Source organism: Acipenser ruthenus, chromosome 2, assembly GCF_902713425.1.
Source record: "Acipenser ruthenus chromosome 2, fAciRut3.2 maternal haplotype, whole genome shotgun sequence".
NCBI classification, from domain to species: Eukaryota; Metazoa; Chordata; class Actinopteri; order Acipenseriformes; family Acipenseridae; genus Acipenser; species Acipenser ruthenus.
This window is the reverse complement of record NC_081190.1, coordinates 36,502,369-36,528,525: the sequence shown is the minus strand read 5'-3', so window position 1 is coordinate 36,528,525 and position 26,157 is coordinate 36,502,369. Positions and strand designations below refer to the sequence as shown.

At 36.9% G+C, this 26,157-nt stretch overlaps 1 protein-coding gene across 14 annotated transcripts in view; it reads left to right on the top strand.

Moving 5' to 3' along the window:
* LOC117421494 (transcription factor 4) overlaps positions 1-26,157 on the top strand; it is a 173,086-nt gene that overhangs the window by 132,258 nt on the left and 14,671 nt on the right. For all 14 annotated transcript variants that reach the window (XM_058995294.1, XM_058995274.1, XM_058995268.1 and 11 more), the window contains 8 exons: positions 5,012-5,117; positions 5,895-6,028; positions 6,203-6,335; positions 12,833-12,903; positions 13,273-13,351; positions 14,318-14,397; positions 14,757-14,960; positions 25,149-25,278. In XM_058995294.1, coding sequence (XP_058851277.1) covers positions 5,012-5,117; positions 5,895-6,028; positions 6,203-6,335; positions 12,833-12,903; positions 13,273-13,351; positions 14,318-14,397; positions 14,757-14,960; positions 25,149-25,278 — 937 coding nt within the window. The remainder of the gene's footprint in view (positions 1-5,011; positions 5,118-5,894; positions 6,029-6,202; positions 6,336-12,832; positions 12,904-13,272; positions 13,352-14,317; positions 14,398-14,756; positions 14,961-25,148; positions 25,279-26,157) is intronic.

Below are 26,157 nucleotides of genomic sequence, written 5' to 3'. Positions count from 1 at the left end.
ATTACTTTATTATGTATATATTACTTTATAATACATATTTGCGATAAAATCACGATTTTAAAGTTATCTGTTGGAAATTTGACATACATAGTGCTGTTTATTCTCTTTAAATTGTTTGTAGTAATTGTTATTTTTTGAAGCAGTTGTAAGTTTTGTGATTCGCTGCAACAATGGTACCTGACTGAAAACTAGACTTTCTTTGTAAATTGGCGACCCCGCAGTTTCTTACTGCATTTTTGCTGTCAAACATCCACAATCAGCTATTTTTATTTGACCTGTTTTTGTTTTAGAGAATAATACACCTTCATTGGGTAAATAAAAGATACGGAGAGATATATTACAAATGGGAAAAGATCCCTTTAAAAATAGCAAGAGAAAACTATTTACTGACTATTGTAGGTAAAATACACAAGTATGTATTACAGTATATCTAGTGTTCCGCGTTTCCGGTTTATTCAGAATTTTACCGAAATATTACTGGATTTTTTTTTTAACTGGACGTCAGTTTTTACTGATTTTATACCTGATTTTTGTCTATTCAATATTTTCACTGCACTATTTTCTAGGAAATGCACAATATTTTGATAAAAATGGTGTTTTATGTTGACTCCGACATTGTAACAAGCAGCCCTACGCTGTATCCTAGCAGGTACGTTTAGACGTCAGAGGATCAAATAACGCTCAAACACATTATCACCTGATTATGTTGGCCAATCAAAGTCAGATTATTGTGGCAATTGCTGGGCATAGTAACTACTAGCTTGATCAAAAAACGAAATTGAAATACACAAAAATATAATTATTTAGTGGATGAGAAATGGGGAGAAAACATAAATCAGTTTATGAATATTCAAAAGAATAAGAATGTTTCAGAGTATACAAAAAGCATAAATAGCAGAAAAGTGGGTCAGATGAGGCAGAAGATGCATAGCGCTGCAAATACTGCTGCATTGAGGTACATGTTCGCACTGACAATAAACAAAAGATACTGAAAAATAAGCGACACATTAAACTAAAACAATAAAGTGAAGTGAGAGACAAGCAATCCATTTATGCGTCTTTTACACTTGCTTTAATAAAAAGAGAGCGCAGAATGACTGTGTTAATGAGTTTGTCAGAGCGCTGTGCTTTGCTGGACAGCCACTGTTTATTGCAGAGGTATGTATTGGTGACTTCGTGCAACAGTACCGTCCATCAGCTAAAACACTGCCTAACGCCGACCAATCTTAATTGTAAATATTTGACAGAAAATGGTTATGCTTTAGTTGGTAAACTAATGGACGCATTGATGGAAATGTCCACTGTGATTTTTGAGCGTATCTTGGAAGCTTGCACCTCCCAGTTCTGTCAATTTTCTTTTCTTTTTATGATTTCAAGGCTAATAAACCTGGTTAGTTTTGTGCTGATGTCATGTTCATGCCATCTGCAGTTACTATTTCCATCAGCACAGCGATTGCGCAAACGTCAGCTAACTTGGTAAAATGTGTCTTTGACTTGCACAGATTCTGCTTTATCATACATGCCAGGGACATTAAACTTAATCAGAAACCAGAACTGCTACGCATCATATTCCACATGCAAAGTGTGTATACTGAGAATTTGTTTCCCACGATTTTTACCGATGTTTCAATTAAAAACAAATTTTTTACCGATTTTATCCCAATATAATATATGTAAAATAAACTATAATATATGAAAAATACCCAGAATTTTTTTTTTTTTAAAGATAGAAATCGAAAATGCAGAACACTAAGTATATCACATCGGAATCTATTTGATGGTAGGATTGCCTATTACTGTAGATAGTCATCCAGGGACTGCTTTGAGGCTATATAAAGTTAAAAGCATTTTTTTTTTTGTATTTAAGATTATGAATGGTCTGATGTCATATTTTCTTGCCCTGCTTCCTTTAGCACAGTCCCACAGCTCTGTTTCATTAAATCTTAGTGGTTTTGGCTGAGCCTCTTCAGCTGTGGAAAAATGTGTACTGGTTAGCTCAGCAATCTGCTCAGCATTCGCTTTTTCACAGGTGTAAGAACTGGAGTTTTGAACCAGCTCTTTCAGTATACTTGTATACAGAACAACACTAAAGATGGTGATGTATGTAACACAGCGGTATCTTCAATCATTTATTTAACTTCAGTTAGGAACCATGAGTTCAAAATTGATCATTCTTATTTAATTTTCACAAACTGAAGAAGTAATGCTGGGCTTCGCTACACTATGCTTTGTTATTTTTTGCATTACTTTGTTCTGTATGGGAGCAGTTGTGTGTCGTAGAAAATCACACTAATCCTCAGATTTTCATGCGTCTACCTTATTTACAGACAATCCTAAAAAGACTTTTTCTTGTATAGAGATATTAATCTATGAGTATTAACAGCGTTTTAAAGGCATTACATTATGACCAATACATTAATGTCACTTAAAGTAGGGTCAAGTGCTATGCATAAGCCAGGTGTTGGGGGTAGTTCTATATGTCTGAGAGTACATAATGAGATTTTTGCACTGAAATCCATTTAGGTTTTCAGTAGGTCAGTTGGTGTTTTTTATTAGCAGAAAAATGCATTTCATAATAAAACAATGAGCCACTAGGGGCCAGATTTATCAAGACATTTTCTCCAAAGTAATGAAATAAAACTGTTAATGATACAAAACTTAACCAAAACCTTATGCACTCTTTTGAGCCCTTAGAATTATCCTTCTGAGTTGCTTGTTATAAGTTTTTGAACAGTAGCAGTTGTTTTTTCCCCTTTGAAGTACATTGTGCTACAGTAATAAAATAATTCCAGTACATCTTACCTAATATATATTGCCATCATTAGAAATAGGAATGTGCAAGTCTAATAATTAAGCTTGTAATACAAACTGGAATCGTATTTCCAACATTTTCTGTGTGAGGTGTTTCATTTCAAGATTGTGCGTAAACATGGTAAGAGATGCAATACTAATTGTGTACAATTAATTTGTCAAAGTGAAGTCCCCAGTGCTAAGGCAGTAAAAGGAATATCAATGAAAATTGATCCAGAAAATGTATTTGATATTCTTAGTGAAATATTGAAATATAAAAGAAAAGAAAATAGTCACGAAATTACAATATTCAAACACTTAAACGCTTGTTAAAAATTCTCATTAAAAAGCAAACCCAAACACCCACAAAAGATGTAATTTCAGTCTCTATGTTTGGAGTTTCTTCATTTGAATCCCTATCGGGGGTTAACATTGAATATACACCACTAAGCTTCAGTACCAGCACTACGTGCTATTTTCCATAAAACTTATTTGCAGGATTCTGCTGCCACTGCCACATTCTCTGTCGTAGATCTTCCTGCCATGCTTTAGCAGGTCTTGATACAGTTAACCACCCACGAGGAAAGGGTTTGTTTTGACACAGGAAGGTGAGGAGCAGTGTGAGGAGAGAAAAAAGGGCCAGATGTTCTCATGATTCTAGTTATGTGGAAGTAGTAACAGATAGCTTCTCTGACATCCAGGGTATGAAGAATCTTGGTATGCAGTGGAGGACTGAAGGCTAGAAAGATACCTTAGTTGAAATAAAAATGTGGTGTTGATTGTCAGAATTTCTTAAGTGCAGAAATTGGGAATAAGGAAAGTATGTTACTAATTATTGTTAAAATATGCATTTTTAAAATTTGCATTAAGATTTTATTTTTCTTGAATAGAACAATTTACAAGTATATTATAGTAGGAAATTGGCCTGCTGAATGCTAGTTGTAAGAACAATGCTAGTTTCTATTTATTTACCTAAATTATTTGAAGCACAAAAGTATGGGGTCTATTTAATTGATCTCAACAGCAGCTTATCCTAATAGCACCTCCTCAAAACTCGTAGTCCTTCTGTATCGTGTATCTGTTACCACTCTTAACAGAGTGATGTTAACAGGAGGTCAATTAATCACAAGTGGGGGAAAATCACCTGCTGGATGAATAATTTGTGGGCCCAGTATAAAGATGCATTAAACCTGACCATATTGACAAAGCTTTCTTGTCCAGACTTTTTCTAATTGTATTACTAAGTTTTGTTTTTAATACTTCTGTTTACTGTACATTTGTTCTTCCTTTTAATAGAAAGGTAGTGTGGAATAGTGGTGTTATGAATGTAAATGCCATGTGCCTTTTATAATTTGTATACTGTGCATGTAGGTTTATTGTTACGCTGGTTATGCATTGCAGTAAATGTTTCTGCACAGCCCTTCACAGTTTCTCCAGTGAGGCTAGTGGAAACAAGTTTGTAATTTCCCCTGTTGGTTTGAGTTCTTAAAAGATGTTGTTTTTTTTGTAAGCACTTTAGGCAAATCATGAAGCACCATTGTGTTGTTTCAATGTCAATTTGGGCTGGCAGTCGGCATGAGATTTGCTCGCTTTTTTTTTAGCAAAGGACATGTTCATCGTTAGTATTATTCTGTCCTTCAGTTTACAGTATTTGCAGGTTTTAGACTTTTATTGTGCTCCTCCACCTTTGTCGTCAGACCCCTGGTATGAGGAGTGGGTGTACAAAGCACATCTGCAATTTGGAGGGAAAAAGCACTACAGTTGCATATAATTTTGCAATGAGCTTAACCTGAGAAATGGAAGTTATTTTCCAGGTGCTTTGTAGTCCTGTCTGAGTTAGATTTCTGGGGCTTGATAGGTTTTTGCATGTTTACACTAACTCATTTAGAGGCCTGTCTGGCTACATATAATGTTTTACTTGAAGGCAAAATGGTTAAAAAAATGTTGTCACTAGGATTTGCAAAAAGTCAGAATTGACCTTAACGATCATTGTCATAGTAGCACAGTTTGCTATGTATAAATACCATAAGAATACAGGGAAATTAAAGATGACATTTTTTTTCAATATCCCTAATGACCAATTATTTTGGTATATCAAAAACGATTTATGTCTTATTTGTTTGGAGTTTGAAAGCTTAAGGGAACTGAAACAATCTTATTATGATTATATCTCATGTGCAAATATCCTCATGACAGTCGTAATATTTGCTGTGTTTTCTAGGTATACGCCCCGTCAGCAAGCACTGCCGATTACAACAGGGACTCACCGGGGTATCCATCCTCCAAACCACCGACCAGCACCTTTCCCAGCTCCTTCTTCATGCCAGGTAACTGAACAAATCAAGGAACAACCAATTTCTTTTAAGGTCTTCTGGCTTAATAGTTTGCCCTTCTTTTAGGTTTTCATTTTTTTTCAGATGCAAACTATGGACCATTTTTTGTTTTTGTTTTTCATTTATTTTATTAACAAGTCTTATAAACAGAACGGTTACTACCCTTGCAGGATTAATTTATTGCTTTACTAGCAGATGACAGCTTAAAGTATTGTCGCTTTCAATAATCAGTTATTATTCCCTTTTAAATGATATATTTTTGCAGTAAAACAGAAGTTAGTATTACATTGTATACAACAATTGGCTTGTTGATTATTCATGTTTTTTTTTTTATTTTTTTTTTTACAAAGATCTTAGTAGTGTGGTTTAGGTATTCTTGCTGTACTACAAGGCATTTCAAAGCAGATTCCAAATCTGCCTACATTAAGTCTTTTTCTTGTTACTCCTGTCCTTACACATTTTAAAAGGATCAGTTGACTAAGTATATAGAACACACTTATTTTTAAGACCACAAATGCCTTTTATTCAGATGAGAAATGTAAACTGAAGGCACAGTAGACCAGCACAGTTCAATATTTTTTGATATGGCCAATTAAAGGATCTAAAACTCGTTAGAAAAAAACAAAAACAAAAAAAAAACAATATTGACATAGTTTATTGTAAGCTTAATGGTCCTGAAAATGAATCCGAAGTATGGTTGGAGAGAGATTGATGGATTGTTGAACATTGCTCAGTTTGAATATAGCCTTGCTGTAATTCTTGGTTCATCAGATGGCCATCACAGTACTGATCCATGGAGCTCCTCCAGTGGGATGAACCAGCCTGGCTATAGTGGAATGCCGGTAAACTCCTCACACATCCCACAGACCAGCAGCTACTGTGGCCTCCATCCACACGAGAGGCAGGTAAGTGATCCGTTGCTCAGTAGTTGTCTTGCCTGCTTTAACCCTGTCACTGATTTGTCCAAACAACACAAAAGGTTGACAAGTTTTTCTCTTTGATTCAAATAAAGGAAGATGTATTTTGTTTTTTGTTTAACTCCTCATTAAGTGTGGTTTACTTTCTGCTTTCCTCCACAGAGTTACCCATCACACTCCTCATCAGACATCAATTCTAGTCTTCCTCCAATGTCCAGTTTTCACCGCAGTGGCACAAACCATTACTCTGCTTCCTCCTGTACAGCACCCACAAATGGAACAGACAGCGTTTTGGGTAGGTTGGCTCTGTAACTGCACAATAGTTGATAATGCCCAAAACAGAAAACATTAATTAGGATATTCTGTACCTCCTGGAAATCAGATACAGTGAGCTCCCTTTCAAGAATGAAATGTAACCATTACCGAATGGGTATTTACCTCCTAAAGACCCGAAACCTGAATAAGATATAATAAAGCTGCTCGGCCAAGCCTGTGACGCAGTCATTCCCGCCACCGAGGGTATAAAGGACTGCGTGCACAGATCTCGGCGCCATTTTTCCTTTCAAGAACTGACCTGATAGGAGAGCCTATTTAGATAAGTACTTTTTACTTTTTCTGCTATAGATTTTCACATTTATTGTGTTTTTACACAAATTCTATGTGATATTAAAAATAATCGCTGTATTAGTTTTACTAATTACACGTATTTGTGCACTACAGTCTGCTGTTTGGTACGTCCCGCTGCGGCCTTGTGCCCTGCATTAAGTCAGTGGCTTGAGTCGCTCCTTCCCAGGGATCAAGCAACGTAAGTCGGCTGACTTTGTGCTCTCCCCCCAGGCTGCAATAGCTCTGGCTGTGGTTATTTTATTCTCGTCCCGGTACAGTCCTCGTTCCGACCGTACCATACCATTCCGTACCATCATGGTACTGTCCCAGTTCCGACCTGCTACTGATTAGTGTTTACATCACCCAGTCTGGTACCAAGCAGGTCTTGTTGGGTCTGAACAGCCCCGTTGCTGTCTTTTAGCAGCTGAGGCAGCACCTGTACATTCTTACTGTACATTGCTTTCTATTTGCATAATGCCTGTGTTTTATCCCTGCGAGACATGCAAGGCCAGCCTGCCTGTGGAGGACAATCACGGCAGAAGCTCTTCCTGCCTGGTACCCGACCCGAGCCCGACAAGACCCGACAATAAGTGTCGGGGTTGGGTGTAGTTTGTATATTTACAGTTTGGGCTCGGGTTGGTTCAGTCAGTGTGTTATCGGCAGGGATCCTAGGAATCTGTTTGCTGCAGAATAACACAGAAAAATATTTTCTATGCTGTTGGGGGAAAAAAAAACACGCAAGGCTTTTGTTTGCTTGTTTGATAACCAAATCAATGCATTTAGCATATATATAATCATCAAAACATGCACATTAATGCTTTAAATTTACAGAAACATACTTCGAATTAGCCTACCAAGGTCTTTGTTTTCACTGAGAGAATAACACATTCACACTGGAGAAAGTTCAGTGTCAGTCACTACCGAGATCGTTTTATCCTGGTAGATTTTGTAAAAGTGTTCGTTCTAAAGGGCTAGATAACCTATTGTAGTGTGAATCATGTGTGACGTGTGCAACCATGGCAACAGGCATGAGGAGGTAACTAGACTGAAACAGCGTGCATTGAGAAAAGCACGAAAAACATGAAGCAATCTACGCTGGTGGATTTTTCAAAGAACGGGCACGCAATTACTGTATTCAGCATGTAAGTGTACCTTTTATTTTGTACATTTATTTACTGTTTTCTTTTAAATATATAGTTTAAATGTTGATCAATGTGAAGTTGTCTTGAAAGAACTACAGTATACTGTATAAAGATGTTCAATTCAATTTGGGTGATTCTTCATCATTCTGATACAGCAAATTGCCAAACCCTCTTATAGCAAACAACCTCATATAACGAACATTTCTCCAGGTCTCAGGGTGGGGTTCGTTATAATGAAGTTAGACTGTATATAACAGCATTGTGAAATACAGATTTAAATGTATTTTAAAAACTCCAGCTAACCCGAACTCCAGCTAACCAACATAGATCGTTCTGCCACACTTTACTTTCAGGTGACATGCACTTTGCCCATCTCTGTTGACAGAATTTCAGCATTTCCAGGTCGGAAGTTTATTCATTACAAGCAAGTTAGTGGAAAACTCTTAGGCATTTATCAAAACTAATTTATCAAAGATCTTACTTAACAGTATTATGGTGTCTGACAGCACTATGCTTGAACCTTGTGCAGTTGGATCACTAAACACTGTTGATGATTTATGTGCAGTAGTAATGGTTCAAAGCACCACTGAAGTCAGTTTTTTAAGGGAAACATCATGTGCTAGAGGTAAGCCGCACATCCAATGCACGTCATAGAAACGTATCATTAAAAAGGGAAAGTAGAAAGTAGGATTATTGTATAGACTGAACATATATTATGGTATAATTTTAAGCATATGTTGCACCAAATCAATTTCAATAAAATGTAGACTTCAAAAGGATATTATTAATATTCTGCATTAGAGCAAAAATACTTGTAATGCATCTTTACGTTCTTCAGTTTTGTTAAGACATTTTTGTTGTCGTTTTTACCCTAATGCTGTGTACGCTGTGGTATATTCCTCCATTCTTATCTAACTTATCATTCATATTGGATGCAGTTGCTTGTAATTGCATCTGTTACAAACATTTTATTCAGATGTCCAGAACTCCTAGCATCAAAGTGAGGTTTCTGTTCCTAACTGTTGTACTCTGGGCTTTTGGCTATGTGGCAGAGTTTTGCTGAATGTCAAAAAAGATTACAGTGCTCGTTTTCCTGTTTTCTTCCTTTAATATGTCAAAAATACCACATGTGTTAATACTTGACTCTTCATTCTTGCTGTGTTTCTTAATAGAAAAATAAAGAATCACAGACAAAACCCAAAACACATGTATCAACCTTTTATGTTGACTATTTTTCAAATGACAGCTTTTCTTGTTTATGTTCCTCAGTCTGTGCAAATCATTGATTTATTTTTTTTTTTTTAATGTAGAACAAAACACAGAAGAACGCAAGCTATCTGGTCTATATTTATTCATTATCCTAATACGGTATACTGTACATTTTTATGTATATGAAATTAACCACTGTATAATCTTGCTCTTAATTGTATTAATACTTGTATTGTGATTCTTGAAATGTATTTTTTATTTACGACTGTAAGTCGCCCTGGGTAAGGGCATCTGCTAAGAAATAAATAATAATAATAATAATAATAATAATAATAATAATAATAATAATAATAATAATAATACCATATACAGTCAAAATGATGGCAATATTTATGTTTTTCTTTATTTAGCAGTTTAAATAAATATCAAGCCATGTATTGTGTAAAGCAGCATGACTCAGAGATACAATTTCTTGCAATCAATATTGTATATTTATTTTTGGTTATGTTGAAAGCATGTGCTTCTAGTTTCTTGTACTGGTTATCAAAAAAGCAGAACTATATGCACAATTTTAATCAATGTGTACCAGCTGTGTAAATTGGATCTGGATAGTTTGAGTATGTGTACCTGTCTACACCATTGTGAAATTGAACATGTTGCTAAAAAAAAGAACAAAAATACTGCAAAATGTACTTCATAAAAAGTGCCTCAATGCAAAACATGAAATTATTAGGTTATTATCATAACCCTGGTTCCCTGTAATGGAAATGTAAACACTACTGTATGGGTATTAATCTCTTTAAGAGCCAAAACCTGAATAAGATCTAATAAAGCTGCTCCCAGAGCCTGTGACACAGTCATGTCCCTCCCCCAAGGACATAAATGAACTGCACGCACAGATCTCATCATGGACGCAGCGACCTTGAAGGTTAGTGGTTACATTTCTATTTCAGTGAACCATTGTTATGATAATAACCTAACGTTCCCTTTCAAGTACGAAATATAACCATTACTGTATAGTCCGTATACCTAAGCCGTCGCAAGGGCAAGACTGCCATACGACCGGAATGCTACAAGGCTAAGCCGAGGCTGCCCTGTGCGTTACCATGCGGAACCCCAATAACAAGTAGCTAGGGCTAAAAAACTGAGGGAGAAACTCACCTCTATGCCTGTGTTGTAAGGGTCGACTCAGAAGCAGCTCGTTTTGAGGATCCAAAGTCATTAAGTCAGTAGAAGCATTGCAAATGTCTTTGACAGATGTACCCTGGAACAAAGCCCATGAAGTTGTCATGCCCCTGGTGGAATGGGCAGTGAGCTTTTCTGGAGGACTGCCGTTTGGCTCACTCACAAGGCAATCCTGAATGTATCTGCTATCCATTTGGACACCCTCTGTTTAGACAGGGCTTGACCATGGGACTTCGCCCCATAGCAGACAGAAAACTGTTCGGACTGCCTCCAACTGTTCGTCCTGTCAGCATAATACCCAAAAAAGCAAGATTGGTACGGAGCGTAACCTTTGTCCTGGCTTCTGCAAAAATTAAGCAGGCTTTCTCAATTGAGAATGCCTGCATCTCACTCACCTGCTTAGCAGAGGTAATTGCAAGCAAGAAAGCTGCTTTTTGAGTGATCAAAATTTCAGCTCACCTGAATGCATGAGCTCAAATGGAGGCTTCATGAGTGCATCAAGCACCACATTAAGCCTCCAGTGAGGAATAATATCCTTCATAGGCAGCCGAAGCCGCTGAACTCCGTTCAGAAATTACCTCACCAGGATTTTGACAGGGCATGCTGAAATACCTGCCAGATAGACCTTCAATGTAGAGGGGGATTACCCTTGTCAAACAGGTCCTGCAAAAATAGCAGTATAACTGCCATGGGATCAAACATCCAAGACAGGCACCCACCTGTACCCGTACTGGGAATGTGTGAATGCCACTCTGGCATTCTGCAGGGTGTCAATTACCCTATTGGACAAACTCAGATGTCTCAAATGCAGCCGTTCAGGGGCCAGACCCAGAGCTGCAGGCTTGATGGGTCGGGATGCCATAAGGTCCCCTGTGCCTGACTGAGCAGGTCACAGCGCTTGGGCAGTTTCCACAGCTGGCCGCTCAGAAGCTGCATGAGGGCTGAAAACTAGAGTCTTCTGGGCTAATAAGGGGCTACTAAGAGCACCTTGGCCTGGTCCTGCCTGATTTTTCTCCAGACACAGCGGGAGCATGGCGAGAGGTGGGAAGGCATATCAGATGCCTTGGCCACTGGTGTGCCATGGCATCTATCGCCAGCGGATCCCAACCTGTTATGGAGAACCAGGTGTACTGCCCGCAGTGAGAGGAGGTTCTCGTGTGCACAGAGAAAATGCTTGCGGGCCAAGTCAGGAGCCGCTGACCCCAAAATAGTATTCATATTAGTTTATCTCCAAATTAGTCTTTTTCATCTAGATGGCTGTTGCCAAACTCATTGATCTGATTGTTTTTGGCATCTTTAACAGCTTGTTCCGTAAACTGCAAACTACTTATCAACATGAATGTGCCTCGTTCCATTTCCATTGAAAAAAAACGTTCTTGCTGCTTGGATCGTTAAAAAAGGGAGTTCGTTATAAGAAGGGTTTGTTATAGTGAAGTTAGACTGTATGACTTATTTTAATTCTTTGTTGAAACAAATACATTTGAAGAACATATACTAGGGTAGCGTTTTATAATATCTCCTTTTACGCCTTTTTTTTTCATTTTCAAAACAGCCATGTACATGAATTTCTCTCAGGGTGACTTAAAATGGCTAATTGCCTTTGAATTTGTTTAGAGAAATACAGGTCTAAATTAAATTCAGTCTGGTTCAGCTTGACTTCAATATTGGAATGCTATTGGGCCATTCTTTGAAAATCAATGGTTTGCTACACTGGTTAAATCAGATCCATGGCAGGTCCAATACATTTGTGGCAATGGGTCTAGAATACACTCTTAATAGAAAGTATTGTGTATAACAATATATATCAGCTATTAGCCAAACTACAATATGCATCAAATCACCTGTTATAAATACATAGCAAACCTGAAGAAAACTACTGAGTGTTATTAGCTTGTTTTATACAACTGGAGTGAGTTGTTAATTAAGGGAGAGTCCTATGTACCAGGATGAGGAGTCTGCTGGACTGGAGTATGCCACTTTTGAAAAGGAAGATATTTGTGTTTTTAATGATCATCTGCTGTCACAGAAAGAACAGGAGGCATTCTTTTCCCTCTTTTTGGTTAAGAAATTATATTAACAATAACATCCATTAAAAGGCCTGTTTTGAATACCCAGAAGTCTTAATGATGTTTTAAGTGCAAGTGATTGATCCTTGACATTATTATTATGGACCCCTGTAGTTTTTCATTTGATTTTTTATTTTTTTTTGCTTTAAAGGAGAAAAAAGACAAAAATACCAGAAAGTGAAGCAACAATAAGAAAAAATAACAAAATGAAAGTAGTTTATTACAGAGAAAGACTCAATTCTATAACCATGCCCCAGAGACTGTGAAATGCACCCAGACTCTTGAGTAATGTCTGAGCACTCCGTATGTTAAACTCTGAAACCTCTTGTTAATGGTTTCTGCCTTTGGATGGTCTCTTGGAGGTTAGAAACAAGGCAGGCAAAGAGCAGACAAACTGGAAGTGTTGATTTAGTACTTGAGAAAGCCTGTGTCTAATTATGACTATGGTATAAAAGCAATGTCTTGATACAAATTGGATATTCATTGTGGGGGGGAGGGGGGTCCACAGGGTTATTTATGAGTAAGTTACCAAGGTAATCAAAAGTGTCTTTGTTACATTAACTTACCTTTTTTTTTTGCTTTAGCAAACAGAGCATCAAGTGGGGCCGCAGGCAGCTCACAGACCGGTGATGCACTGGGGAAGGCACTAGCATCAGTAAGTAGAAACCCTGATTGCATACAGGCTACCTCATGTCACGTTTGGAGGGGCAGTGTTATAAATACTTTTCAAGTTTCTAACATCTTGGCCAAAGAGATGAAGGTGCTACCTAATGAGCCTATATCTTCACCTCTATAAATCCATCATAATTATTACTAAAATGTAAACTTTTTGAAAGTAGCAGACCATAGTAATGGAAAATAGAGAGATGCACTTCATTTAAACTGGCTGTCGGCCACTTTCTTTGTTTAACGCAGCACTTCTTTTATTTTATTTTATTTTATTGGGGGGGGGGCATTAAACTACAGTGTAGCAATCTTTAGCAGCAAGTGGAACTGTGAGCATGAATTGTTCTTTTTTTTTCAGATCTACTCTCCCGATCACACCAACAACAGTTTTTCATCAAATCCTTCAACACCTGTTGGGTCTCCCCCTTCTCTCACAGGTAATTATCCTGCTTCCTACACCAGGGCATCGTGGCTGGTGATTAGAAGGCATTGTTTCTAATCGATAAAGCAGAAGCAGATTTCTTTAGCTCCTTAATTTGTATGGCATCTGTACACATTTAAAGTGGTTGTGTTTATGTATTGTACAGTATTTCATATTTCTTAACATAAATTGATCAAGGTACACTTTTCATCCATACTTTGTTATTTCTCAAAGAATCGACTAGATGTCTGTTTTCAAGGGGGTGAGGTGGGGAGGGATATGTCTGAAATAAGAAATAATTTAGTTTCTGATAACACTTTGACTTTATTAGCGCATGTGAAGGTAATTATTGGCTAATTAGCATATGTAAATGAACCTTTTATAATAAAGAGTATATATAAAGAAGGACACTAAAAAATGTGCTAATTAGTTCTAATATACATAATCAAGGAATCTTGTGCCCTTCAACTAGGTCATTTAGGGGAAAAAAGTAGTGAATGAACATTGGTTTTATTGATGAGTTCCTTTTAATTGGTTGCACAGATCTGCCTTATTTACAAAGGGCTGAAAAGAAACAATGAGGTGAATCTTAACAAGGGTCTGTATGTGAAGCAATTACTGAGCAGGGTGGTTAATCAGGCAAATAGGGGATTATTAGCATAACATATGATAACCCTTCTGAAACTCATTATAATTGTGTGACTTGGGTAACCCTTCCCTTACCCCCCATTGAACAACTGCTGAAATAAAGAGGTTCCCCCTATTTCAAAAAACAGCTGCTTATAGCAAACCATAGGAATACTTTGTAAAGATGTTAGAAAATGTAATTACAGGTTGATTTGCAGGTAGTCCAAACTAAGTCAGGGTAATGTATTTCTAGTAAGAAGTCCTGAGTTAGATTTTATACTGCAAGTACTGTCCCATTAATTGAATGTTGAAGAAACTTTCCGTGTTAATCTGTTCATGTGTTCTGCCCCCGCAGCGGCAAGCACAGCTGTTTGGTCAAGGAATGGAGCCCAGGGACCATCATCTCCAAACTATGAAGCTCCACTGCACTCTTTGGTAAGACTTGTAACAAATACAACATTGCCAAATATACTAGCATGTACTGTACTGGTAATAATAATCACTGTTATAAAAAATGGTAACAATAGTTAATAATATTATGTAATAATATTTAATGTAGTCTTGGACACAGATAAAACCCTGATTGGGCTAATGAAGGCTTCCCCATCTCCCCTGAATTTTATGAAACTTGCTACAAGAGATTTGATAAAACAATGCCTAGGCTTTTTTAGATACATTGTTCTACATGCTTTTGTAGATCATGGTTAACTTCTCCCTCAAAATAAAGGCACCTGCTTTTGAATGCTTTATCTGCTTTTGATGAAGGTGGCAGATTAATTTGTTTTCACTTACAGCAAAGTCGCATCGAAGACCGGTTGGAAAGGCTGGACGATGCCATTCATGTGCTTCGTAGCCACGCGGTAGGTCCTTCCACGGGCATGCCCAGCGGCCACAGTGAGATGCACGGTTTAATAGGACCATCACACAATGGGGCAATGGGAGGACACGGATCCGGATATGGCACAGGGCTCCTTTCATCGAACAGACATTCATTAATGGTAAGGACCTAAGCTGGATGGGTTTATGATGTGCAGTAAAGGGGAAACCATCAGCTGTATAACAGCTGATTACTCAATGGAAGAGCAACTTTTCAGATCTATTTATGTAAAAATGCTACAAGGTTACACACAAAAAGTAAACCTTCCTTGTGTTATATAAATATCTAACAATAAACCCCGAAAAAAAAAAAAACGTGCAATTCAATGGATCAGTCTTGTCAACAACCATGCAGTGATTGTCTAAAAAATCTCAAATATGATTATAGTTGCTGATTTTCTTAGATTTGATTGTGGTATAAACTGTGGTTTGTGGTCCCCATAGAAAAACGGCAAAATGTCCAGTGAAAACCAGGGAAAGAGGTTAGATTTGATACAGAGATACAAATTTGAACTATTGTGCCTTTATTACTTTTTTTAAACTGTTTAAATTCCTGTTTAAAAAAAAAAAAAAGTTTTTAATAAAGAAAGCCACTTATACGAGAAAGGATGTACTGTACATATATTTTCTGAAATACTTGGCTTCAAGAGTCAGCCCTCTGCAGACAAGAATTTTAATAGATTACATGTGCTGACGCGCTTTCATCAACTAGAGAGATATCTATATATCTATATATTGTACAGAGCCTGGCATGCTTGTATTTCATAGGGGTAGTCATGTTTATTTTGTACACACCAGGAGATTACTTCTGACATTAAGAAAAAAGGGAGTCGTTGTCATGTGCACCTAGTCTCAAAATGACTTGCAAGAAACCACTTATTTGCACGAAAGGGCCGCTTGTTCTTATCTTTACGTATGAGGTCAGGACTTTAATACATCTTAAAATATTTTCACTATTGGTTTCTGTTTAAGGTTTTCTGCACTCAAGGTTTACAGTAACTATGCTCTGGACCACATTGCTGTGGAAGTTTTCAATTACTATCTAATTGTGGATGGACAGTAGATTATTGTTGGTGTTCTTTATCAAGGTCTTTGTCTACAACACCTGTTAACAACAGACTCTAGGAAATTGTGGTGAAAGAAAACAAAAATGTCAATTTCTTACTATCACATTTCCTGAATTGCAAGTTAAATTACTTCAGGTAATTTCACAATCATTTACTGTCATTCGGCAATGTATATATTTATTTTTGGGGGGGGGGGGGGCAAGCTAATGAAATACTCTTATTAAAGCATGGTGTTCCATCAGGACGCCCATCCATGTGCAAAACACAAACTACATAAATAATACCCTTTCAAATCAGCAATAAACAACTTTTATTGCTGATTTGAAAGGGTATATAATCTGTTTAGCAGAGTACCTGCTAGTTGCCCTGTAAAAGACAGAAGAAAAGTAAATGGAGGAAATAACATTTTGTATTTAGTCAGTCTCAGAACTAGCCTTTGACCACTTGATGTGTGCCACACTGTTAATGGGGGCAGGGGGAGGGGGGGCTTCAAAACATCAAGGAGGATGCTGGTAATCTTTTCCATATTTAAGGTTTTTCTACTTGAAACAACCCATAAAGCTCCAGCACAGCTGCAGTAAATAAAGCATCAGTGGGAGGTAGTGAGAGCGGAAACACATGGATCAGTGTTGGGAGACTCTGCCCACTCCACACCTTCTCCCTCTGCCTCAAATGAAACTCAGGACAGTGACTGTGTTTGGTCTTGCTCTTCCACACCATGTACTGTGTGTTTGTATCTCTCTTGCTTCTTGCTTATAGCTACCCTCTTTCTGAATTTCAATTTTATTTTTGTTCTCGTCATTCCTCACCGTTAATCCTGTCTCAGGGCCTTTATCCTTCCCTTTTGTTTTTATGTTGCAGTGCTTTCTGTTTGGTCATTGTCAAAGTCTTGCACCATCCTTGTGTTTTTATTTACATGTTATCACATGCATTTCTTTCTTTTGAGAGGATGCCAATGTACTGGACCAGCACTAAGGGGCAGGACTCAAGGAACCAGTGATTCCAGTTATTTTTAAAGCAATTGAGATTGTGATGCGGTGTCAGAGGTGATAGCTGAGATTGGGTGCAGATAATGTGTTCCTTCTTGAATTACACCAACCAGTATAAAACTTGTACTGGTCTTTCATTTCTAGTCTTCAAATGGCAGACTTTACTGTGACTGCAGATGTTCAGGGGGGCTATATTAAAGCTGTGCAATAGTTCAGACTTTGTTATAGAAAAAAATGTCTTGTAGGATAAATATGTGCACTAGATCTGTTATCACATAATATTTTCCTCTTGCTTGCTGGAATTCAATGAACAGTTTTTTTGTTTGTTTTTTGTAAAATATTTAAATACAGTTGACAAATTCTCTCCATGTGAAACTGTTTGTGTAGCACACAAAACTCAAGTCTTATTTCGTGCTTAGTAGAGTACTGTATCATTGAATACTGTGCATGATGTGATGACTTTACAGTCATCTACATTAATGCTCAGCGCTGAGGATTAAAAATGAGGTGAATGAATGTATAGCAGCCACAAGAACCAGTGCAGAACCTGCAAGATTCTTTGTGATCTGGTGCTTTCACTACCCCTTAAATTCCCCAGAAGTCTTCCATTTTGATTAAAACTGGATACTGACTCATTGTTTTTTCCATTTCTAGAAATAGAGAAAGGAAAGTGAAGTAATTTAGTTATGTCATCCTTATAAAACATTGAATTAGTATATACACAAATCAAAATAAATAGTTAAAACACCAGTTATGTGTTTGTTTTCCTTGTCAGACTGTTTCATATATCTAAAATTGAAGTCTCCACTGTCATCTCGCTTGGCTTTATAAATTACAGATTCATTCAGGTTACCCTTTATCGTATGTTTTAGATTATAATGAAATGTTGTTCCACATACAGTGCATTACATATAAGCCCAGAAATGCATTTTTCTGTAAAATCAGTTTAATTTGATTGGTTCTACCAGCCTACTGTATATAAATTGTGCTTTCTGTTGTAGCAAAGCAAGGGTGTTAAGGTTAATGCAACAAAGAAATTGTGACTTTAAAGACACACTCAGATATTCGTCAGATTGCTGGTCATGCACTCAGACAGCAACAGCATGAGAAACTTGTCATTGGTCCAGACCTACTTTTTCTAATTAGACTGCTTCATCTTGACCTCCGATACTGAAGGGAAAAATAACAAGAAGAGAGATCCATGTAAATGCCAATTTTATATATTTTTATAAATTAGTTCTGAAGAATGGCTGTAACACATGAGAGCAGTTTGATTTTCTTATTTAACAGCTGAACTTACAGAATCAATAGCCTATCACTGTAAATGTCTTCTGTGATTCACTTGAAAGGTTATCCATAGAAACTATACCGCATTTGGAACCCTTATGTCAACATAAAGAAATGTATATGCCACAACAGCGTACACAAAAAAACATATAACCTTATGGGGTGCTTTCTGTTCTTCTGCACATTGTATGGATTGTTACTAGATAAAGGGCTGCTGGGAATATCTTGTGGGAAGTGGTCACCTGGTAGAGTTCCCTTGGGCATGCATATCCCAACCCCCACCCCCAGAACAAGTCAAGATGAGAAACAGCTGGATTTTATTTGGAAAGCTGCTTAGTTAAATGCCTTAAGTCTGGAGATGAGAAGCTGAGGTCATTGCGAAAGCAGGTGCTTGAGGGGAACAAGTGGAAAAGCAGCATGTGACTGCCTCCATTTTCTGCAGTTTTGGAACAGGCTGCTGGTGTTCCAATTCATTATATGTATGTAAAATAAAATCTGGAGTAGAGTGCAAGCCTGGGCTTTTTCCTCCTTTAAAATCTCTTTCACTAATGCACATCATCTCAAATATAATGATTTTAGAGTCCCAGTCTCTAACCAATCCAGCCTTAAGAGAGCCTTGTTCCCTCAAACAAATACCCATCGGAGATTCATTATCCCCTTTTGCCTCCTCATTAGGTGCCAGTATCATGGACTAATCTTTAAGCAGTTATTACTGCCCCGTTTTGCTAAGTGTTCTTATAAGCAGGTTAAATTGACATGCAGCCTATTAGAAAGGGAGATTGTAACATTACAGCTTAAAGATTCAGTAATACCTTTTAAAATTCAGGCTCCTTTTTAATAAATAGACTCTTAAGCTACGATAAATCTTCTACATCCCAGATTGTGGCCATAAGCCATTCGATCCGTGGCTTTTAAAAAGCAGAACTAAACTTATATCAGATACTAACAGAAGCAGATTTTTTTCCCCCTTGTTATGAGTCAACCAAAAAAAAGAAAAAGCCAATGTAACAAAATCTGAAAAGTTGAAAACTGTAGGAGGTGGGATAAGAACAGGCTAGTGGAGCTGAAAATAGATCGTTGTCATGCATTTTTCAACATTGTTGAATTAAAGTAAAATTTAAAGTCAACTATTGCTGTATAAGTGTATATTTGTTGTGCAAAATAAAATTCCGAACAATGCACAAATTACTGTGGTTTTTAAAGTACATCTCTAAATTATTATTATTTATTTCTTAGCCGATGCCCTTATCCAGGGCGACTGACAATTGTTATAAGATATCACATTATTTTTACGTACAATTATCCATTTATACAGTTGGGTTTTTACTAGAGCAATCTAGGTAAAGTACCTTGCTGAAGGGTACAGCAGCAGCGTCCCCCACCTGGGATTGAACCCACGACCCTCCAGTCAAGAGTCCAGAGCCCTAACCACTGCTCCACACTGCTGCCCACATTAAAGCGGAATTTTTTAAAAGTATGTTCCTTTATTCAACAATTGCATTACCTTTCACCTCAAGAATCTCTAACCCACACGTCTTTTTGGTAGTAATGTTTACTTAATAACAGTCTAATAATGGCTAGTCAGTGTTCATATGAAAAATAATGTACAGCTATGGACAAAAGTTTTGCATCACAGGATTGAGACATAATTACTGAACATAATTTAGATCTGTTATTTAACATCATGTAATCAAAGAAACTACAAAATGAAAAGTTTACCGGAAGCCATAATAATACAGTTAGATTTCGAAGAAAATGTACATTTTCAAGTATATGAAAAACTTCAAAGCGGTACGTAATTCAATATGTTAACGTAACATTATTCAGCAGGTTTCATTCAAATTTATGAAGCAAAATTAGTTCACTCTATAGGGTGTTGCAAAACTTTTGGCCATAGCTGTAGTTAAAAGGCATGGATGCTGCTTAAAAGGGGAACTTTGTATCTGCCTGCTGTACTGTAATTGTGGACTCTGCTGGGGAAGTAGTCTAGAAACATTTCGAAGGTAGGCATCACTGACCTCAGGCTACTACGGGGTGTATACTTTAAATATACAAACTGCTGTATACCAGTTTTGGTATAGAAATGTTAAATGTTTTAAACTTTTTTTTTTTTTTTTACAACAAACCTTTCTTTTGGGCACAGGGGAAAACGGCAGCTTGTGGTTGCATATTACCAGTGATAAAAATGTGATATCTTCATAAAAGCAACTTGGATGTAAGAGGTACAGGTTTTATTTGTTGATATGCTGTGCTACTTGTTGAAAAGCAGATTAATGGATTTGGGTCCAATTTATCCACACAGATTAACTCGGATGGTCTGATGTTAACTGTATCCGCACATCAGAAATGCAGGCAGGCAGACAGATAATACCGTACTACCCCAGAAAGTTTAACTCTACTTAAAATATGCTTTTACTCAAAGTTTCCATTATAGTTTTGATATACCTTTTAAATATGATTTCAGTATGCATTTGCTATTACTCAGAATGAGACCACCAGCTGGGTGATTTAAGCATTGCTAACCTAAACAAAATCTATACCAAAATAAAATTTAAAAAAAAGCCATCAATACAAGTGGATGGGCTTAAGCTTGAGTTGATTAACTTTTATAAAGGCAAGAATTTTAACTGCTTTGCCACCACCCAAGATGAGATACTATATTGACTGGCAAAAGTGCCAAAACATCTATCAAACAGACTCTCACCCAGCATCCAATCCCAATTTAAAAGCACAATAAAGAGTTTAAGAGGTTCCTTTCTTAATTGAATTAACATCTAAAGAAGCTACATCTGCACATAAAGAGTGTTCATAATTATAAGCAGCTGTTGTTCTGTGGGAAAGACAGTCCCCAGATCTTTTCTTCCCCTCAGAATATGGTCGGAGAACAATGATTACAGCAGTTGGCAAAGTTCAGAGAGAATTATTTTAGCCAAATGAAACTTCCTGTCTCACACCACAACAAGGAAATAGTATGCAACACCAGCACTGCGCTGTGACCCCCAACCTTTCCTTATGTCCAGACTTCTCTGATAAAATATGCCTTTGTGTGAGGCAGTATGAGGTTACATATTTCTGTGTATTAATGTATAACCTATTTTTGTATTCAAAAAGGTTAAAAAGTTACTGAATTTTTGGATATAAAAAATGACACGCATACTGTACTGTCTGGTCTTTTAACTCTACTACAACTAATTAGTAGTTTCGTAGTTATATGTAGAAATAATCCATACAAAAGTTGCAGGGCATATCCAAGACCAGGCCCTTTTATCTGGGGTGCGTTCAGTAAGCAGATTGCTCTCTCGTGGGGCCCTGTAACATGTTAGCAGTTATTGAACGGTCTGTTAGGAGCGAACAGTTTCACAATAGCAGGCAAGAAATCTATGTGTATTAAAACAGTTGCTTTAAGCAAGTTTTGCAATTTTTAAATTGAATTACTACTACTGTATTTTTGTAATGAAGTTACTGACACTTGTTTTGGTTTAACATCTTGAGACATGAGTCAGATTTGTCAAGTTATTTATAGTCCATGTTTCCTTTTCTAATACAATCGTCACTTTAAAAAAAATACCATAATCAGTTTTAAAAAGCTAAAATGACAACAAAAATATTACTTATCACACGTGTTGGTCATACTAATCCATTTTTGAAAAAATCAATTTGCAGTCACTGCACTGATAATGCAGGTCGGCCATTTTGAACCTCCAACGAGGCAGCTCTGAGCTTGACATGCTACTGTTATATAGTGCTCTCGGCGTGCAGGTCGTTTAATTGAAAGCGCCACTGAACACTCTGGAACGCTCTGGAGCGCTCTGTCTATTGAACGCACCCCTGGTTTGCTGGGTTATTTTTCTTAGACCTTGCAGGTCTGCAGTGTTTTAAAGATTTACTGCTTTTTAGTTCGATTCCCTAGTGTTGTGGTTGAAAAATATTTAATTTACACTTTTCTCCTATTGGGCAGTTATCTATTCCCCAATCATGAGATTAACCAACCACAGCTAATTGGCATTCATCTGACCAAACTCAGTGGTCATACTCTCCATACAAAAGAAAATGCTTACAAATGTTAAAAACTTAGCTGGCACCTCCTGTAGATGTTTGCTCAGACACAAGGTAATTTAAAAAATGTCAGTTGCTTTGAGCACATTAAAATACTACTATTTGAATAGAAACTTCATGATCGTTCAAAACAGAGAACTGAAAGCTCTCCACCCACAGTATCCACCCACAGACTGGGTTCAGAATAAGTTTCATTTAGTCAAATGACAAAGCAAGATGAATACAAGAGCAGTATTTGGTTTCTTTCAGTTCTTATTTCTGCAGTCATCTATTTTCCTTTGGTAGTGTAGTGCTAATTTGAGTCTTCCATGACGTGTATTTCTGTTAGTTAAATGGTCTATTGCTGTTACTCGTGCTATTAAAGGCTCTGATGTAAGCTCAGTTGCTGTCACGTCCATGTCCTCCTAGTTAGTATTAATATTCTTCTTCTGCATTTACAGTAATTTATAGGAATGGCGATGAGACATATGGAAACAATTGTCAGATTTAAGTCCAAAAGAGAATACGTTCCAGTTAGGCCTGATAGGGGGTCACTTTGAAAGATAATGTGTGCAGTTAGAGGCCATTAGTGTCAAGTGACATATTTATTAAAATCATACTTGGGAGAGTTCTATGAACTCAATGCAAGCTTGACTTCATTAATTTCACAAATCACAATAGTTTTCAAAATCATCTATTAGATAAATGCTGACACAACCATAATTCTCTTGGGCAAGTTATCCACTGTAATAATAAAAGATCAACGCAACTGGAAAACATGTCATTGAGCATGTTTTAACATAACAAAGTAATATTTTTTAGCAATACCTGAAAATATCTCATCAGAACAAGACGCTTTGCATTAAAATGTTACAAAATTTGCTTGCAGAATATGCCATTTGTTATCATATTTAATCATTTTTAACCAGCTTTGTAATGTCAAGCTGTAAAACATGCAGTTAAATAGTGTAAATGTCAGAATTTGACTTGGTTGTGCCCAAATGGTAACTACAGTCTGTCATGCTACATTTAATTGGTAACTTCTGGCTGAAAGTCTTGAGACTTGTTTTTTGTCTCGTTATTAGGTTTTACAAAACCCCGAAATAGTCTCTTGAGAGAGTTTTTTCTCAGAGACATTCATGTACAGAGTAGGGGGCTGTTTTGTAAATGTGTTCTGGAGCATATAAATATTGCAGACCATAGTCTGTGCCCCTAACCTGTATTATCCTTTTGTATGTGGGAATGGTTTACCAGTACTGGTAGTATGAGTTCTTCAGGGAATAATGGAAGAGGTTAGAAAATAAGAGCTCAGTTTGAATTTTTCTGTCAGGATCTCAAATAAATAAATACATGTTAAAATCAGTCAATGGCAAAGAGTGACACATTTATGCAAGCAAAATGTATTCTGTTATATACGTGTTTAACTCCTGTCGTTGTTATGTATGTTACAATTTGAAAAATCGGAATGATTCCCAATTTTAACATGGCCCTCCATGTGAAACAAAAAAAATAATTAAAAAAATGTTTCATCAACTTTCTTGGATTACGACTGATTTAGCATTGTGGTGGTGGTATTTTAGTGTATTTCTTTTTTAAATACATTTGAAAAAAAATGTATACAGTTTAAGAAGGTGATTTGAGAGAGAGATAGATTGATTGATTGATTGATTGATTGGTATGTTAAGTATTTGTTGTTACACAGTATGCTACAAGATACAGTACCGGTTATTGACCCAGAAACTATTCAACTCTGTGCTGCATAATCAATTCTAAAGCAATCATTTGAAATTTGAAAACCTATGTCCCTGATTAACAGTGGCAAGAAAGACAAGGTACACTTGAAACAATATTGCCAGTGTGCCTTTATTGTGAGCTTGCATTGTGATATTAATTTAGTTTTGTTTTTAAATATAAAACATTTATTAAATACTAGTCCTTGTATCCTTAGCCAGAATGGTGCCATTTTGAATTTGGAAGCTGCACACGGATGAAAGTCAGAAAACAAACACTGGTTTGGCTCGAGCTCCAAGCTTTAGCAAAGCCAGTCGACATTTTATGATATTTGCATCAAGTGGGGAAGCATCATGTGACGTCGCAGCCTGTGCTGTCAAAGGCTTAGCTGGCATTACAAAAAACATGGCAGGTCCTAGATTTGTATCCCTAAAATTAAAATCTTGTGCCAAATCAGAATTCCTGCGGGATCTCCGATATCGACAGGGGAATTCGGAAGCCAACAATTAAGCATATGGGCATTAAGATAATTGTCAGTTCTTTTGGCGGACATGATAGAAGACAGATGGATGTGAATCAGTGCACTCTGAGGCACCCTGGGAGATCATTTTCTGTTTTACCTGCCTGAGCAGTTCTGCCATGTTTGTAACTGCTAGATGATGTTCAAGTAAAATAGCCTGTCTTCCTGTTGTGATTTTTGTGGGGGACAGTGCCCTCTAGAGTTGAACTCCAGCATTGCTTCAGAGTTGCCCCCGAACTATAGGAATACATTCTGTAAAATGAATTACACTTGGAAACTTAAATATATTTTAAAAAAAAATGGGTAGCTGAAGCTATTGATAAAGTGCATGTTTAAAACAAACATACTGGTTTCTACTGTGGTTTGTTTTTTTGCAGTTGTTCATTGTTTTCCCTGGATGATAGATTTATGTTATTTGTCTACAGTAGGAATAATTATCTTAATTAAGACAGCACACTTTTTTTTTTTTTTTAAATAATGTTTCAGATAAGGTTGTATTAGAAATCCTTATACTGGATTTTTAAGTCCATAAATGAAGCAACTTTATTATTTGCTTTGCTCCAAAATTAATATACAACTTGTGTAACCTGATTTATGTTAATACTGGTGTGTTACAAACTACGGATTTGTATTTGGTAGGCAAAAAACGAAGACCCTTTGTGACCAGTTTCTTTGTTCTAGGTGGGAGCTCATCGTGAGGATGGCGTGGGATTACGTGGCACAATTGTGCCAAACCAAGTGCCAGTCCCCCAGCTCCCAGTGCAGTCAGCAACTTCGCCTGAATTAAACCAGACTGCAGATCCTTACAGGGGTAAGTACTGCTACATGATACGTTGCATCAGTACAAAGCACAGTTTGTGAGGTTTGTGGCTTAGTGAAGCTAGTTCTACATTCTTAGGCTTATTCCCATTCTCTGTCCATACTCTCCATAAGAAAACATTTGTTCCGGTTTAATTCAGGTCAATTTTTTATTTTTTATTTGTGGGAATCAAATTTGTACTTTTAGGCTGATGATACAGCAAACATATTGTATTTTTGGAAACATCCAGGTTTTAGCACTATACTGCACACAGGAAAATCATGAAATGTTGCATGATACAGTATACAGGGATATATACAAGATACACAGTGAATTTTATTTTAGTTCAAGTACAGTGTGTTGCTTTTCACTTTCTCCAATTACACATTTTGCTGCTGTTTTGTGTGGTGTGTGTGTGTGTATATAATATATATATGGTTACAGACAACAGTAAACTGCATATTTCCAGCACATTAGTTTGCTTATGAACTAGAGACATTATAGAAGTTGTTCTTTTATTCATAGGAGTGTAGCACTAGCCAACTGAAGCAGAGCATGAACAAAGGGGCAGTGTTCTCTTGTGCAGATTTGGGACAGTCTTCTATATGAAATGGGGGAGGGTGCTGCCCAGCTCAAAATTAAACATTCTATTGTGCTAAAACTAATAGCAGCTTCTGTTCTGCGCCATTCTATTCCAATCTGTGCACCCAATAAGATGAAGATACACTGTGTGCAAGATTTCCAGTGGCAGGGCTTTATAATATAAATCCCTTTTCATTTGAGGGTTCACACAACTGTTTGTTTTAATTTTGTTTGACATTTTCCTTTTTCAAGGATAAAAATCCACTCATGTGTCTGTGGACTGCAACAGCACCATGTTTCACTGCTTTG